Genomic DNA, 15,884 nt, shown 5'->3' with positions numbered 1-15,884 from the left:
GATAAGTTCATTTCTTTCCTCACCTGGCACGTGTCCTTTATTCTGTTTAGCTGTAACAGTGGATGTTTGGGTTCTGCCTCCAGCCTATTGAGTAAAGAGAGTTGAAGTTATTTGCCCTTCTGCAGAACTCTTGTCTCAGGCAACATGAGGATTTGGGCTTTGAGTGCATAACATTGACTCTCTGAACTTACTTAATAAGAACTATTTATATGATGTGTTTTAATTTTTTTCCTTTGGCAAGATGTAGTTTGTCATGTTCCATCCTCCAATGTTATCTAGAGAGATGATATTGGTAGAAAACAGTTTTAAAACTTGATTAAATTTTAGAGTAGAAACAATACTGAATTAGTTTTTTTGCTCTGAATGGTCCAGATATAACCACTCTGCTTATATTCATATTTCACATGAACAAAAAAGTAAATGTTTAAATTTCTCCATTTGCCATTGTTTAAAGTAAGGCAGACTGAAGTTACTCCAGGCAGAACCTTGTCCCAGTTCCAGAAAAAAAAAAAAGAATTCATGAGTTCATGTTGTAAACTAATTTAATTTCAGCTTTGTGTGTGTGTATAAACAGGTTTTTTTTTTAGGTATGTAGTGTTAAGGATTTGCATCAGAGTTCATCCCAACTTCCTTGCTGCACTGTTGAGGAATTTAGACAAACATTCTAATTTAAAAGACTAATATATTTGTAGCCATCCCTCTAGCCAATTACCATACACTGTGCTACCCTCTGCCCTTTTTGGTGTTCCATTCCAGATATTTTTAAAATTTTCATGAAATGCAGATGCTTTAGGTTCTTATTTAGAGGGCATAAGGTTTTGAGGATAGTTCTTTAGGTACCTCTAGAATATATATTATTACTAGGAAATAAGATTTACTAGTTGGAGAATTGCTTTTTAGAGTGTAAACTTCGTGTATTAAGCCAGTATATGTTTTTCCACTTTTGGTTTACCCATAGTGATCCCTGTTACCAGAGTTCTCGTACATTTTTGTTGGTTAGTTGAGACTCCACTGGCACCTCTGGTTGGCTCCCACCATGTGTTGCTGTTCCTCTGCTGTATGGCTAGCCTTCTTTTTAGAAGGAAGCCATCAGTTCTATCTCTCACCCACACACCACAGTGTCCTAGTAGAGCTTATCAAAGGTTCCTCTTTATTTTGTTCTGTGATTTTGAATTTGTAAGCCATGTGTGGATTTGGCAATTGAAAATGTGCTTAGTCTAAATTGAGATTATATTATTAAAATTAGTCTCAGTTGTTTCCTTTTACCATAACACAAGTGACTAAAAATTTTAAACATGTGGCTTACAAGATATCTATATTGAATATCTCTGTCTTAGGCTTAATAGCGTTAAGCTCCAATCAGTGTTGTAAGTAGGAGGCAGCTTTCCCTTTAGCATCTGCACTCAGCTTCCCTGGAGGAACAGTGCTCAGATTACATCGCGATCTGAATCACTGATATTAGTGCTACTGACTTCCTAAGGAAGCCAGACCTGACTGACCATTGTAGAAGACAGTGACCACATTGAACTCATCTGGACCATTAGATTTCTATGAAAGTACTAAGGTCTCCTTCAGTCACATGTACTGAGTTAGAACCATAAAAATGTGTGTGTGCTTGAAGGACACGGAACAGACTACAAAAGGGTAAAAACTGCTTCCTGCTCCTGAAGGCTGTCTACTTCTCAGTAGCCAATCAAGAAGTGAAGGTTTACACAAGATACCAGAGCTGTCGTGTTCTTCTCTGCCCTTTTCCTTTATTATGAATTTGCTTAAGCTGCGTTGTTAGACTGTAAGCTTCTTGAGGACAAGGGCAGAGAACATGTCTGCTTTATATTACCTGTAAGGTTTAACAACATCCACAATAGAAAAATGAACTAACCAAACTGGGGAGACTTCAGTGGGTACAGAACCTGCTATGCGAGCGTGAGGACCTGATTTCAAGCCCCAGCATCCATGCCCTTAAGTTGTTGATCAGGAAATCCTCCTGACATACACAAATAGTACCAATGTTCTTGGTTACCTGCCAGAACTTGATGTTACAACCCTGATGTCAAAGATAGCAAGCACATACATGAGTCATAGGACCTGGAGAAATCAAGGTAGTACTGATGTAGAAGCTTTCTCCCTACTGGCTAGTTCTTACAGTGTTGAAGGGAGCGATACAGACTGACAGGAGGAAAACCACCAACAGTCCTATCTGGTGAGCTACCTGTGAACTGTAATGACTGACCTGGCAAGATATGCACATTGCTGTACAGAGGTGTCATGACTGTTGTGGGGCGAGGAGAGGGGTAATCAACAACTTTAAGGCCCACTCCATAGGATACAGCTCATGCCCTAATGCTGTAAACTGGGTCAAAAACCCACGGCTGGGGAGACCATGGGTCCTGGAAGAAAAGCTACTACTGTTATTACTGAGTGGGTGTCATATCAAATTATTTCTAACTACTTAACCTTTAAACTCACAAAATAGTTTATCTGTCTGTACTCACAGAATAGTGTATCTCTCAACCCTCATCAGAAAAGCTTCTTTTTTGCAGTGGATGGTGGTTAAGGCAGACTCACAACAGCTCAAAATGCAGAGAATAAATGTCTGTGGATTGCTCAGTCCTAAATGAGATATAGCTATGTCATACTTTCTATCCCCAAGGCTCAGGGAACATCACAGAAGGAGGGCCAGAAAGGTTGTTAGAGGCAGAGATTGGGAAAGACTGCTACAAAACAGTGTTTTCTGGCCATGACAGGGCTGTTGCACTCCTGAATTAACAGTGGCTGCGGGGTCTTGCACAAGATCCGAACAAGACCAACCCACTCAAAATTCCAGCATGGAGGGGGAGGGGTTCATCATGTCCCACCTCTACCTGAGGAGCTATTGGCAGTTGGTGGCTGTTGAGGGAGGGAGAATTAGAATTCTTCAGGGATGAGGCCTCTGAGAGGCTACTCAGGCTCCAGTAGATGGTTCTGCAGACAGCACTAAGTGAACTCTGTTAAAAGAGGGAGGGAGGGAGGGAGGGAGGGAGGGAGGGAGAGAGGGAGAGAGAGAGAGAGAGAACACATGTGGTTGGGAGGGTATGGGGGAGGAGGGTAGATGTGATCAAAATGTGTTATATGATCCTATGAGATAACCAAGGGATAAATTTAAAATATATTTATAACACAAAATAAGCCATGTGAAACATTGCATACCTATAATGCCATGCTGAGGAGGTGGAGATAGGATGATCCCTGGGGTTTGCCAGCCAACCAGCCCAACCACATTGAAATTGAGCTTCAGATTCAGTGAGAGACCCTGTCTCATAAAATAAAGTGGAGAAAGACTGAAGAAGACACCCGGTGTTAGCCTCTAGGCTGTGCAGCACACACATATGCACACAAAGTAGAGAAAAATCAGCTAACCATTACCACTGAACTCTTTCCTGTTCTGGTACACTTGCATATTTTATTATTTGCATCACAGGGCATTTTGGCTGCTCCTTTGAATTATAAAGTACCTTTTTCTCAAGTTCCTGTGCTGCCATCTGTTGGAAAATTATTGTAATAAAAGTGTAGATTATTAGTGACTGGCATAAGTGGTGCCTTTCTCCAGAGTTGCTCAGTGTACACCTGTTTAACTGTACATGGTAGTCCTGAGGCCACCCTAGGGTACTCCACCCAGATCACCAGTGAGATTAGAGAATTAAGGTTTGAACAGATTTCAGACTGAGAGATGGTACGTTAGTTTCTTGGGAAACCAGATACTGTACTAAAGATGGAAACCTCAGCAATAATCTTAAGAATTGTTATGATATTAGTTTTGAGATAAGCAAGTGGCAGTGGCATAGAGAGGTTAATAATTGGTTCTGGTCTGAACAGCATCCAGATCCTGGGTTTTTGACCCCAGCAGTGCTCTTCTGTGCACATCTGTGAGCAGCAGCTGAGACTTGGTGTTTTCGCTTACAGTCCATTGTGAATCCTCAGCCCCTGAGTTTTTTGCATGGGTTTACAGGTGTAGTGTTTTTGTTTTAGTTTTTGTTTGGCATTTGAGAAAAGTAGAAGAATTAGTGCTTTCTTTGGGCCATGTTTATTGGTGCCATCTCTCTCACACACATCACTTTGGTCCTTCTTCTATCTCGTGACTTTACTTCTTCCCTGCAGGGTAAACAACAGTATTGCTGCCAATATGGTGAGTCTGGTTTTGTGTTCATGTTCTTGTTGTCTCCCCTGCTCTGTCCCTCTTTCCTTCCCTCTCTCCTTCATTCTCTTCTTCCCCTCTCGCCCTCCCTTTTCCTTTTCTCTTCCTGCATTTACTAAAGCCCCTAGGATTAGCTTCAAGATGCCACCTCCTTCTTCCAGAACCTGTTTCTGTCTCTAATCCCACCTCTTTTTGAATCCTTAATTGCTGTTCTCCCCTCCAACATCTCTCATTTTCTCTCCCAGTTATTTCACTGATTTAGAAGAAAAATGCCTCAGGGTAGGGTTTGTCTTGTGCTGCGAAGGAGTATCTAAAGTGCTCCATAAATTAGCATCTGTAGAATTTTGTACATACTAATTATTATTATTGAAATACAGAAAAATGCTTTCTAAAGCCAGAGGAAGCATCCTAGTATATTAGTCTAATTGCCTGAACATGGTTTTTAAAAGGAAAAAGACTATTTCTCTTCCTGCCTGAGAGTCATAGGCCTCAGTGCAGCCCAGCTCCCCAACTCTCTCTCTCCCAAGGTCTTATTTCAGTGTGTTTAAACAACAAAATGAAGTCCCATTGGTCAGGAGGATCCGCTAGGTTGTTGATGTTGGTGGTCATAGATAGCCTGAAGCACCTGCCTTGAATTGGCTTTGGTTAACATTCCGTCATCTCCTTGGTACATTTATGGTAAAAGGCAATGGGATTCATTCAAAAGAGGCAGAAGCTCAAGGTGGACGTATCTATATTATGCTTGTATTTACTGCCAGGGTGAACTAGCATTTTTGTTAGCATTTCATGCTAAAATGGAGCTTTTAAGATGTGTTGAATTTTAATACAGGAAAACTCATTTATAGTACTATTGATCTTTTCCAATGTGTTCTTTGAGAATCTACATAGAAGAGTGATCAGGAAGAATAACTAGTGAGACACTTTCTGTCTGAATAATTTCTTTTAACATCATTACATCAGCTGGGTGTGGTAACATGCTGCAGTTCAGCTGTGTAATTACTGGTGTATTCAGGACAGAACATGTATTAGCTGCTTATCTTTACTTTCTGTGGTAGACCTCTCATCCCAAGACAGAAAATCTTTAAGGCAAATAGCTCTCACTGTCGGCAGGCTTGAGTAAAGGAGGCACACCTCCCATAGCACACTGACACTGTAGTTTTCTTCCCAACTCATTGTAATGGTCTCCTTATAAAAATAACTAGGGAAAAGACTAGTACAGCTGGTTCAGAAAACAAGGTCAGCTCTTTTTAACTTGATTAACTCACCATGGAGACAAAACTGCCTCAAGGTTACAGTGTAGAGGCACTGTGCTGTTCTGGAAGCAGTTGGACACTTTATGCTCTTAAAGAGAAGATCCGTGGTTATGCTGCCAACATGCTAGAGGGGCTGCATCAGAGCTGAAGGCGCTGTCTGCCTATGGTATTCAGTTCTGGCTATTCTTGGGAGTATCCTGGAAGCTTCTGGAAAAGCACCTGTAGACTAAGACCCCCCAGGAGGGAAAATGACCTATGTATGTCCTATATACCTAGATTTTATGAAATATCACAACACTGGAGGGCCATATTACTCCTATCCTAGCTGAAATGCTCTCTGATACAATGGACAGTTGTTAAACTAAATCATAAGCAATAGAAAAAACAAGGTGAGACCACTTGACACTGCCAGTGGCTTTGAAGTGTCTGCCTTGTAACAGAAGTAGGCATGGCAGAGCCACCTCCAGTGCTCTCTCCATGTTACTCATCCAAAAGCAGTGACATTCTGGTTACACGGTCAGTGCCCCTCCCTCCCAAGCCAGGGCATGCCAGCTTATGGGTGGGAAAAGGTTCTCAGTTGAAGTTTTAATTATACCTACTAGGCAAACTGGAGCACCTGAGCTCTTGTAATTAAGTGCTTGTTAAATCACTCTTCCATGATGGTACTTTTAATTTTCAAACATTGGTACTTTAAAATTTTTAGATAAGGGGATAGATAGAACAGTAGTTGGCTATGATTTCCTTCTAATATTTGGGGGTAGAGGGTTAGAAGATGTGCAGATGACAATTATCACTCAGAAACACCCATGTGGGAGCCCTCGTGTTGGATTCTGAAAGCCACACCAATACTTTCAAGAAGTGTGTTTTTTTATTCCGCATCTATTCATCCATCTGTCTGTGAACACAGGCATGCTTAGAACCTCTTCACACTAATTTGTATTTCTGGCATTTATAAATAGGAAATTTAATAAATAGATCCTAATTATCATTTTCACAAATATCCTTATGTGAGAAGGCAAACAAGCAAAAAATATATTTTAATATGTTTGAATATGTGTGTATATGTTAATATTATAATGTGTGCATGTTGTGAATGGGTAGATACAACATATGTGAGTTGCACAGTTATACCAAAGTGAATGCCATAGGTGCCAGTATGAAACTGGGATGGTTGCTGTGAGATGCTGAGCAGTTTGGTGCATTGTAAATGTTCAGTATGTGTTTGTCTATGTATTTTTATACCACCACTACTATAGGAACTCACTAGAAAAAGAGAACTGTGATATAAAAGTTGGAGAAGAAAAGCATGACTTAAGTGGTGCATATAGGATAATTCATTTTGCATATCTTTTGCCTAAGATTTAAGTTACTAATGGTATACACATTGTGAAGTATTTTATAGGGCTGGAGATGTAGCACATAGTTGGCAGAGTGCTAACCTAGCATGCACGAGGCTCTAGGTTCAAGTACAGGACTCCATAAACTAGGTGTAGTGATGGATGACTGTAATATCAGCAGCACTTGGGAAGAAGAGGCAAGAGGATCAGAATTTCAAAGTCATCCCCAAATAGATAGTGAGTTTGAGACAGCCTGGGACACCTGAGACTCTGCCTCAAAAATGTTCTATAATATAAATGCATATTAATAATGTGGTCTCTTGTTTCAGGAACTTTATATTGCTGTTGGAATATCTGGAGCCATCCAACATTTAGCTGGGATGAAGGACAGCAAGGTAATAGTGTACAATAATTGGAGTATTAAAAGAAAAAGCGTTCACATTTCTGTATACATACAGTTGGAGTGTGAACTTGAGCACTTTGCATTAACATATATCTGGGAACTGAGAGATTGAAGCTGCTATGCCCTGTCTGAAGTGTACTGTTAGTGGGGAGGGGTGGCTCATCACAAGGCACAGCTAAACCTAAGCTAAGCTTACTGTGTGCTGAGCCCTGTCTGCTTGTGCCTCAGTTTCTTTGTTTCCCAAATGTGGGTGTTAGGTAATTACCAGTATCCATTTCAGCTCTGACAATCTGTGGGTAGAAGATATGAGACTGAAGCAACTTAATAAGGTTCTGGTCCCTGAATCTCTTGTCATCTTCGCTTGGTGCCCATCAGAACCACCCTCTTCTGGGTTGTTAGGAGTGTGTGACTGACACAGTTGGGTTAGAATGTTGGGAAATCTTAATACTTTTGAAATTGTCAAAGATGTGCTGTGCAGTCAAAACACTTGATTTTAACTTACTACTTGGACTGCATTTGGAAGGCCTCTGTAATAACTCTGAACATATATTTCAGAGTATGACATATTAACTCATGCATAATAATGTATAGTTTGAATTATGAACTTATCTTTCATGAAGGCAGAAATGCATCTGAAACCCTGCATTTATCCATTCAGATGGAAGCTGGATATAAAAGATAATAAAACTTTTAACAGGCTTAAGTTCTCACTTGAAGAAATACATGCACTATCTCTTTGTAGCTTCTAAATGAATTGATTCAGACCCAGTCAGATTTCACAGTTGGATGGCAGGTTTCTTTACTAAGCTCTGAAAACAGCAGTGCCATTGGGGAAATGTGACTTATGCATTAACGCTCACACACACGCACACACAAAACACACACACGACCTCTCTAATACCAGAAGCCTTAGAATATATATATTTTTAGCTAGACCAATTCAGACGTGTTTAAAATACTCCTCCAAAATAAACGATTATGTGTGCCAAGAAGATCCTGGTGAAAATTCCCCTCACCTGGCAACAGGACTAGTTGCTGAGGGAAGCAAAACAGACTTGATAGCGTAAGTCTAAGCAAGCCAGGAACAGCTGAAATACAGAGACTACAGGGAATAATCTGTGAGAATAAACTTCAGTGGTGGCATCCTTTTACCCAGTCCACAGATACGTGATTAGATGATTAAATGAATAAAAGGTAATCCAGCAGATGTGATGACGCACACCTTCAATCCCACCACCATGGAGGCTAAGGCAGGAAAACATAAGTTCAAGGCTAGCCTGCTTTAAAGACCTTGATCCATTAAAAAAAAAAAAAAAAAGGAAAAAATATTTCAACTACAACTACTATTATCTCTGTCTTTTGTGGGGAACCAATGATTTCTTTGATAGTTTTTGTTAAATTCTTGTTTGAATGGCCTAAATCTGATAATTGCATTGAGCTGCAGTTTTTTATTTAGCATGACAGTATAGTGAATTGATTATTATAGCAAATTAGTCAATATGCTAAACTATATATGTAGTGATAAGGTTGAATACAATGTGTGTTTAAAACAGGAAGAGGAAAAGCTTGAATTTACAAGGAGCAAACAATACTTTATTATAGCAGTTTTGCAGTTGATAATTTAAGAATATTATTTTAGTAATCCAGAAAAGTATATCCACTCTCTTTTTAATATCATTGTGGTTCCTAGCCTATAGTTATGTGCTCACTCTTTTAAAATAACTTTATGTAGTGGGACGAAAAAGCTTTCAGATGATTAAACTGTCAAATGTTTGACTAGGTGGCCTCCAGAAGAATCGTTAGCCGTCATCAATTAAATAAATCTCTGCTTCTAGCTGCGAAGCAGGATACACTTTCCCAGAAGAGGAACATCAGTGAAGTCTGGGCCCTGTGAGACATTTTTGTCCTCGCAAGTCTGGATTTGAGACTCACATGTGAAGCTCATGCACTGTCTCTGAGCTGACAACATCAAGGCCACACTGAGCTCCAGTCCCAGTTACTCTGACATGTTCAACTGTCTATTTCAGGAGCCCTGTAGAGGAATTAGACATGTTCTGAAGCCTTTATTTTAGGCCAGACTACATCAGAATAATGCCAGTGGATTTCTCAAGATACAATGATAGGTAGTTAGAAATTTATCTTTACCTTTAGAGATCTGAATTATTATAATTCACTATCCATTAAAATAATTTTACACTTGAGTCACAGCTCTAACTTTACTTAATTATAATGGTGTTTGAAACAACTATGGAAAATACCAAACAATTCTCTTTGCTCTGTAAGTAACCGCCACAACTTTCATATACTTTTTATAGGAGACCCAGTAACTTGTTTTATTGCGTGTATTTGCTGCATACATAAGGACTTTTTAATTTTTTAAAGTTCTTTAATAGCAGGTTGACAAGATAGCTTTTTATACTCAGTACAGATCCAGGATGAATAACAAGTAGAACAGAATAGAAACAAAAGTTTGCAAACACTGTGTTTGAGGTATGGATTAGTTACTATTTTATCTAAAAATCAAACCTTTTTTTCTTAAGAAAAAAATTTAAGGGGATAATAATTTTAAACTCTTTATTCAAGATGGGCCACATGATGCTATTTTACTATACTAAGTGGTGATATTTTGATAGTGGTAGCTATTTTACTACAGTACTACCCAAAACCTTTTTGTGTGTACAGTGTTGGCATAGAAACTCCAAATTAGTCTTGACAGATATTTAAAGACTATCAGTGTATTGCGAGAAGGAACTTAAAAACAGAACCACCAGTCAGTGTTCTGTTTTCACTTCACAGACAATTGTGGCTATTAACAAGGACCCAGAAGCTCCGATTTTCCAAGTGGCGGATTATGGGATAGTTGCAGATTTGTTTAAGGTAAGCTAGTCTTGAAAGGGATTGCTGTCACCAGCGTTGCCATCCAGTGGGTTTTGTCAAAAATGAAATGATAGACAAAAATGTGTGTTGTGCTTCTGTATATATGCTGTTAATTTATTACATAATTTTATCATATTTAAAATATAACAGCTTTGTGATGTTACTGTACAACACAGTTTTTTTTTTCTTTTGAAAAAATCCAGATTATAAAATATCCACAGGACTCTTGGTATATCACACACTGAATCAGCATAGTGTAAAGTGACACCATAGGTAGAATCTTGGATCACATTTGATAGATATACTACAGAAATGAGCGTCAAGCTCTTCATTCAGGGATTGCTGAGGGTATGAGGGCTTTTCAGGGAAGAGTTGGCACTCAAGTCCGGTTCAGCTGGCTCAACAAGAATGTTCTGTTTATTGACTTTGAAAATTAAGAGCTTTCTCATGTGACAGGTTTAAAGAAGACATGTTTTTTCCCCCATTTTTAAGCACATTTGTGAGCATTCTTACCCTACTGTTTCTATGTGTTTGCCTTCCCCATGAGAAAGACTTCAATCATAGAAACTTACTTAGCAAATTATAATTGATGATCACCTGAAATGTACTTAGCTCCATTTAAAAGTACATAGCTCATGCTTGGCCCAGCCTCCTCTTGTCGCCCTGCTCTGCCTATGCAAAATCCCTCATGAGAAGTTGGCACTCTGAAAGTAGCGTTCAGCCCTAGGAGACATGGGTTTGCCAGGATAGGAGCCCCCAACATGGAAGTACGTTGAGGGATGTGTGCCACATCGGGGAGGCTGTGACTCGAGAATAGAAGCAGGACAGTTGACAGCAGCAGGCTGACTCAAGGCAGTGAAAACTAGACAGAGACCCTTCAACTGCTCGGTGGCACTCACTGTTGGCTCAGACTGCATGGAAAAACTAGGTGGGTGTTTTCTCATTCAGCTTAGGTCATCCTTCCACTCAAGGGACCTTCTAAAGGGCTTAGGCCTTGTCTTGGGAAAAATATAACCCACTTCAGTGATGCTGAGGTTCTCTGTCAGGAATCTGCTCCTGTTTGACCTAAGTATGTAACTGTTAGGGGAGTTGTTTAGCGACTGTGATATGTTGGTGAGAGAGGGAACTGGTCTGAAAAGAAGGTGTGTGTGTGTGTGTGTGTCTTGCTATGGATTTGTATATAGTTCTGTACAGACGACAGTGTTTATTTCTTTGAAGTTCTTTTCTCAATATGGAATTGCTGTAGAAGTCTTTGTCAATCTGCTTTCAGAGCGACTGTACTAGTTTACAGTCCCACTAGAAGGTTGTGGGGCTCTGAGTCTTCTGCACACTCATTAGCACATGTCACTGTGTCTTTCTGATTATAAGGGTTCTTGTGGATGTGAAGTGGCATCTTTTAGTTGTGATTTGTATTTTCCTGGAGACTGATGATATTGACTATTTTCTTTGTACTTTTATTAGCCATTTACATATTTTCTCTATAGAAATGACACTTGCGTTTTTAAATTGTGTTGTGCCTTTTTTGTTCTTGACTTGTAAGCATTGTCTGTCTGTGTTGGAAGTTAGTTCCTTATCAGGTATGATTCCCAGTGTGGTCTCTCATCTGAGTTTGCCTTTTCACTTTCATTATAAACATTTTAAATTTTGATTAAGTCTGACTTGTCCAATTTTTTTTTTTAATATTATGTTGCCTATGCTTCAAGTGTTATGTCTAAGAAAACTTTTCCTAATACACTGTAGTAATCATTGGGCTTCAAATGCCCACTTTCATTTTCTTTGCATGCACACAGAACAGAATCGCCCAGTCATACAGTAATTCCATCTTAGCTTTTTGAAAACCTTTTAGACTGTTTTCACAGAGGTTACACAATTTCACATTCCTGCTGGCAGTGTATAAGACTTTTTCCACAGCCTCTGTTCTTTTAATTAGGACCATCCTACGAGTGAAGTCATATCTCAGTTATAGTTTTAATTTACATTGCACCCGTAACTAGTGATGTTAAGAACATCCAAGCACTGAAAAGATGCTTGTCGAACATTTATATCCAAGTCCTTTGCTTCTCTTTTATTGGTGCTAGAGGTAGAAACCAGGGCTTTGTGCATTTTAGGCAAATGCCCTACCATTGAGCTATAGCCTAAGTCTTTGGTTAGACTGTTTATTTTTTTGTTGGGTTCTTCACATAGTCTCAATACAAAGTTGTTATCAAATATGGTTTCTAAATACTTCTTATCATTCAATAAAGGGTTTTGTTTGTATTTATTTATTTGTTTGTTTGCTTTTGTTCATTTGTTTGTTTTTTGAAACAAACTTTGTAGCCCTGGCTGGCCTGGAACTTGCTATGTAGACCAAGCTGGGCTTGAACTCAAGATCTGACTGCCTCTCCTTTCCAAGTGCTGGGATAAAAGGTGATAGCACCATGCCCAACTTTATTCTTACTTTTTTGATAATTTCTTTAGATGTACAAATACTTTTAATTTTTATGAAGTCCAGTCGTTTATCATCTCCTTTCATTGCTTGTACTTTTGTTATTGTATCTGAGAGTCAATGGCCAACCTAAAGTAATGAAGATTCACACTTAGGTTTTCTTCTAACAACTTCATGGTTATAGTCATTTATCTGTTTTGAATACATTTTTGTATATGGTGTTTGATAGGGGCCCACCTTCATTCTTTCCATGTGTATGTCCATTTGCACTGCACCCTCTATTGAAGAGACCATACTGTTTGCATGGGTGGATTTGTTATGCCACCTGTCTTCCCACCACAGCCATTACACTCTCTGTTACCACTTGAACCGCTCCCTCTCTCTCTCTCTCTCTCTCCCCTCCCCCCTCTCTCTTTTAACCAGATTCCTTTTCTCTTCTAGGATGATGTTCTAAATTTTCCTAGGTTACAATGGTCTCTTCTTTCTTGAAAACTCCTAAATTTGGAGCATGTGTTACTGTTCCTCTCATTCTCCTACATCTGGTATAAGATGACCACGTTTAGAGTATATTTCTAGTAACAGAATTGATCAAAAACCTCAATGTCAGTTTGTTGATTTTTAGTTTACCCATAGAACTGTGCAGCCATCACTTAGTCCCAGTACATTTTCATAACACTGAAGAGAAATCCCATACCCAAAGATGTCTCCACTCTCCCAGCTCTAAGGGGAAGATGTTCATTATTTGTTTATGGCAGTAGACTGCTATCTTTTTAAATTCAAGACTCCTCTGATTTGCTCTTCCTGAGTAGGGCTGGCTGCCTCTGCAATGTCTAAAGGATATTAAAAATAAGAATCCAGGTCTTTCAATATGCCCGGGCCTTTACATTTAGCATTTCCCCTTACTGGGTCATATAGACTCCTTGTGAAATCTGTTGTTGGTTTAGTGATGGCAAGAGAAAATTCCTTGACTCTTCTGTGGTTAGTGTGGTGAGGGGACATTTTGTAGGGTGAACTTTATATATTCTAAATGTTTGGTCTCCTGGGGAAAGATTTTATGCTCTGGCATGTTTTTCATGAAACATACTGGTCCTGTGTGAGGCTCGAAGAACATGTCATCCCTGTGACTGGCATGAGCTCTGAGCTCATGGTACCTCCACTGAGGAAAACCAGGGGAAGTGGTGCCAGCACTTAGAGCTGCCCTGAGCGAATGCCTGCTGGCTCCATGGTAAACACAGGCCTTTTAATAGGCTGGAGACAAAGTGACATTCGGAAGAAACAACATGTCGACAATTTCCTTAATAAATTTTGTAGGAACGCATTATTTCCACCTTGTGGAAATGTAGCTCTCTTAAATAATTGAGAAGCTGCATTCATCAGTAGAGCGGTCAGTTGAGATCTCTGAGCTAGGGCAGCCCACAGCCCTTTGGAAGACTGGGTAATTGATATTTTACACAAGCGACCTGGCTGGTGCTGAGAATGTCTGTGCGGCATCACAGTCTCGCTGTCCGCCCTCCTCTGCTGTCCAAACGTTGCACTCTAGTTGCAGCCACTGACCTGACAGGGCCAAGGGTCGCAGTTAATTGTGTTTTAGAATGGGTGTCAGCCCAGTCATTTGCGCTTGCTGTGGTCTGTTCTGTCTGTTAACCAGCCACAGCACAGGCACACAATCTTGATTTTAGTGAAAGGCAATGATACTGAATTCAGTTCATTGGAATGTACCACGTAATAGTAACAAATGTTGAGAAAGCCAACAGAACGTTTATGAAGTGTGCAATGAAAGAATGAAAGAGTCACCGGTAGTGGCAGTGCAGGCCTTTAATCCTAGCACTTGGGAAGCAGAGGCAGGAGGATCTTTTTGAGGTCGAGGCCAGCCTGGTCGACAGAGCATGTTCCAGGACAGCCAGAGCAGTTACATAGAGAAACCCTGTCTCAAAAAACAACAACAAACAAACAGAAAAAAACCCACATACACAAAAAAAGAATGAAAGAGCAAGCGCTGGAGAAGTCTGACAGTTCTGAGCAGTGCCGCTGGTGTGCAGGCTTGAGGGAGAGGCGGGTGCACGAAAGGAAGGAAGGGGAAATACGAAGGTAAAGAAGTCTTGATGCTCTCAGCCCCAGAGAGAAGAATTTAGCCTTCTACTAAGTATTTTTAGTGATGTCTAAGTTTGTGATTGTGTCAAAAGGCATCTGGACAGAAGTTGGCTCTAAACCGTGACAGCTTATGTTCCTGGTGAGCTTTCCCCCAGAGGGTTTGCCATCTCACTAGGGGTGGGAGAAAGAGCGAGAGAGCAAGGAATGTGTGTGCCTGGATGGTGCTTGTTGCTGAATGAAGATTTGTCATGATTTTAGCCTCCATGGCCTCCCCAAGCACTACAGCCTTATTTCAGGTAGGACTTAAGATGTTAATTACTGTTTCAGTTTTTTGTTTGCTTGTTTGTTTTGCAGGTGGTTCCTGAAATGACAGAAATACTGAAGAAAAAATAAATCAAAATCATGTCAAGGAAACTGTCAAAAGTATTCAGCTGAAATCATAGAAATTCATAATATGAGGAAAGAAAATATGCTAATAGCTAGAATGCCTTTTGATGAATCAATTATTATATTTCTTTTTAATTTTTTGTGGTCCTAAACAATTATTTTTGACATTTTCTAATTCTGTAATAAAATATATAATAAAGTTTTTTCATCCTTTAAAATTGCTATTAGAAACATGCCTTACTTCTTAAAGAAGAATTTGAAGAAAGGGAATAAAATGCACTTCTAGCCAGGTATGGTTGCATTCACCTTTAATCGCAGCACCCCAGAAGGAAATGGATCTCTGTGAACCCAAAGCCAGCCTAGTCCACATAGCAAGTTCCAGCCAACCAGGGCTACATAGACCAGATCATCAACATCACTTGCTTCTTCTCTTGTCTTACTCACAGGTGCTCTCTGTTTTAGGCAAGATTATAAGCATGAACATTCCTCTAGCCTGGTCACCCTAATATAATTGTTGAATGGCATATCCCAGAAGATAGCAGCTGTATTGGCAAATTCAGAGCTACAGAAGCTTGACCACAAAGTATAAATGTTCCAGAAGTATTCTAGTTTTCAGAAAAACATAGCTAATGTGACAAAGTTGACCTGACTTAAGCCTGGCCATGCTGAAAGTGTTTGCTTGATTTAACTCAAAAGTTGCCCATTTCAGGTAGGGGGTCATCAGTTTATCAGACTTTGTGTCTGCAAAGGATGGGGAGCCAAGAAAGAAGGACAGCTCTGAAACAATATAACGTTGGTACCACTATGAATGTTTAAAATTCTGCTCAGAAAATACCCTGCCCTTTCCTTTTCTCTCCTGGTATTTTCCTTGTGTGGAGAAAAACAACCAGGCTCCTACATCATCTGTACATGTGGCCATCACTTGCACTCTCCTGCCCTA

The 15,884-nt window shown here is 39.8% G+C and overlaps 1 protein-coding gene across 1 annotated transcript in view; it reads left to right on the top strand.

The window, feature by feature from the left end:
• Etfa (electron transfer flavoprotein subunit alpha) overlaps positions 1-15,168 on the top strand; it is a 61,353-nt gene extending 46,185 nt beyond the window's left edge. The window contains exons 10-12 of the mRNA XM_057767261.1: positions 7,091-7,156; positions 9,961-10,041; positions 14,912-15,168. Coding sequence (XP_057623244.1) covers positions 7,091-7,156; positions 9,961-10,041; positions 14,912-14,950 — 186 coding nt within the window. The 3' untranslated portion in view covers positions 14,951-15,168. The remainder of the gene's footprint in view (positions 1-7,090; positions 7,157-9,960; positions 10,042-14,911) is intronic.
• The last annotated feature ends 716 nt before the right edge of the window (positions 15,169-15,884 follow it).

The sequence above is a fragment of the Chionomys nivalis genome, chromosome 4 (assembly GCF_950005125.1).
Source record: "Chionomys nivalis chromosome 4, mChiNiv1.1, whole genome shotgun sequence".
Classification (NCBI taxonomy): domain Eukaryota; kingdom Metazoa; phylum Chordata; class Mammalia; order Rodentia; family Cricetidae; genus Chionomys; species Chionomys nivalis.
The sequence above is the reverse complement of the archived record's forward strand: the minus strand, read 5'-3'. Positions and strand labels throughout refer to the sequence as shown.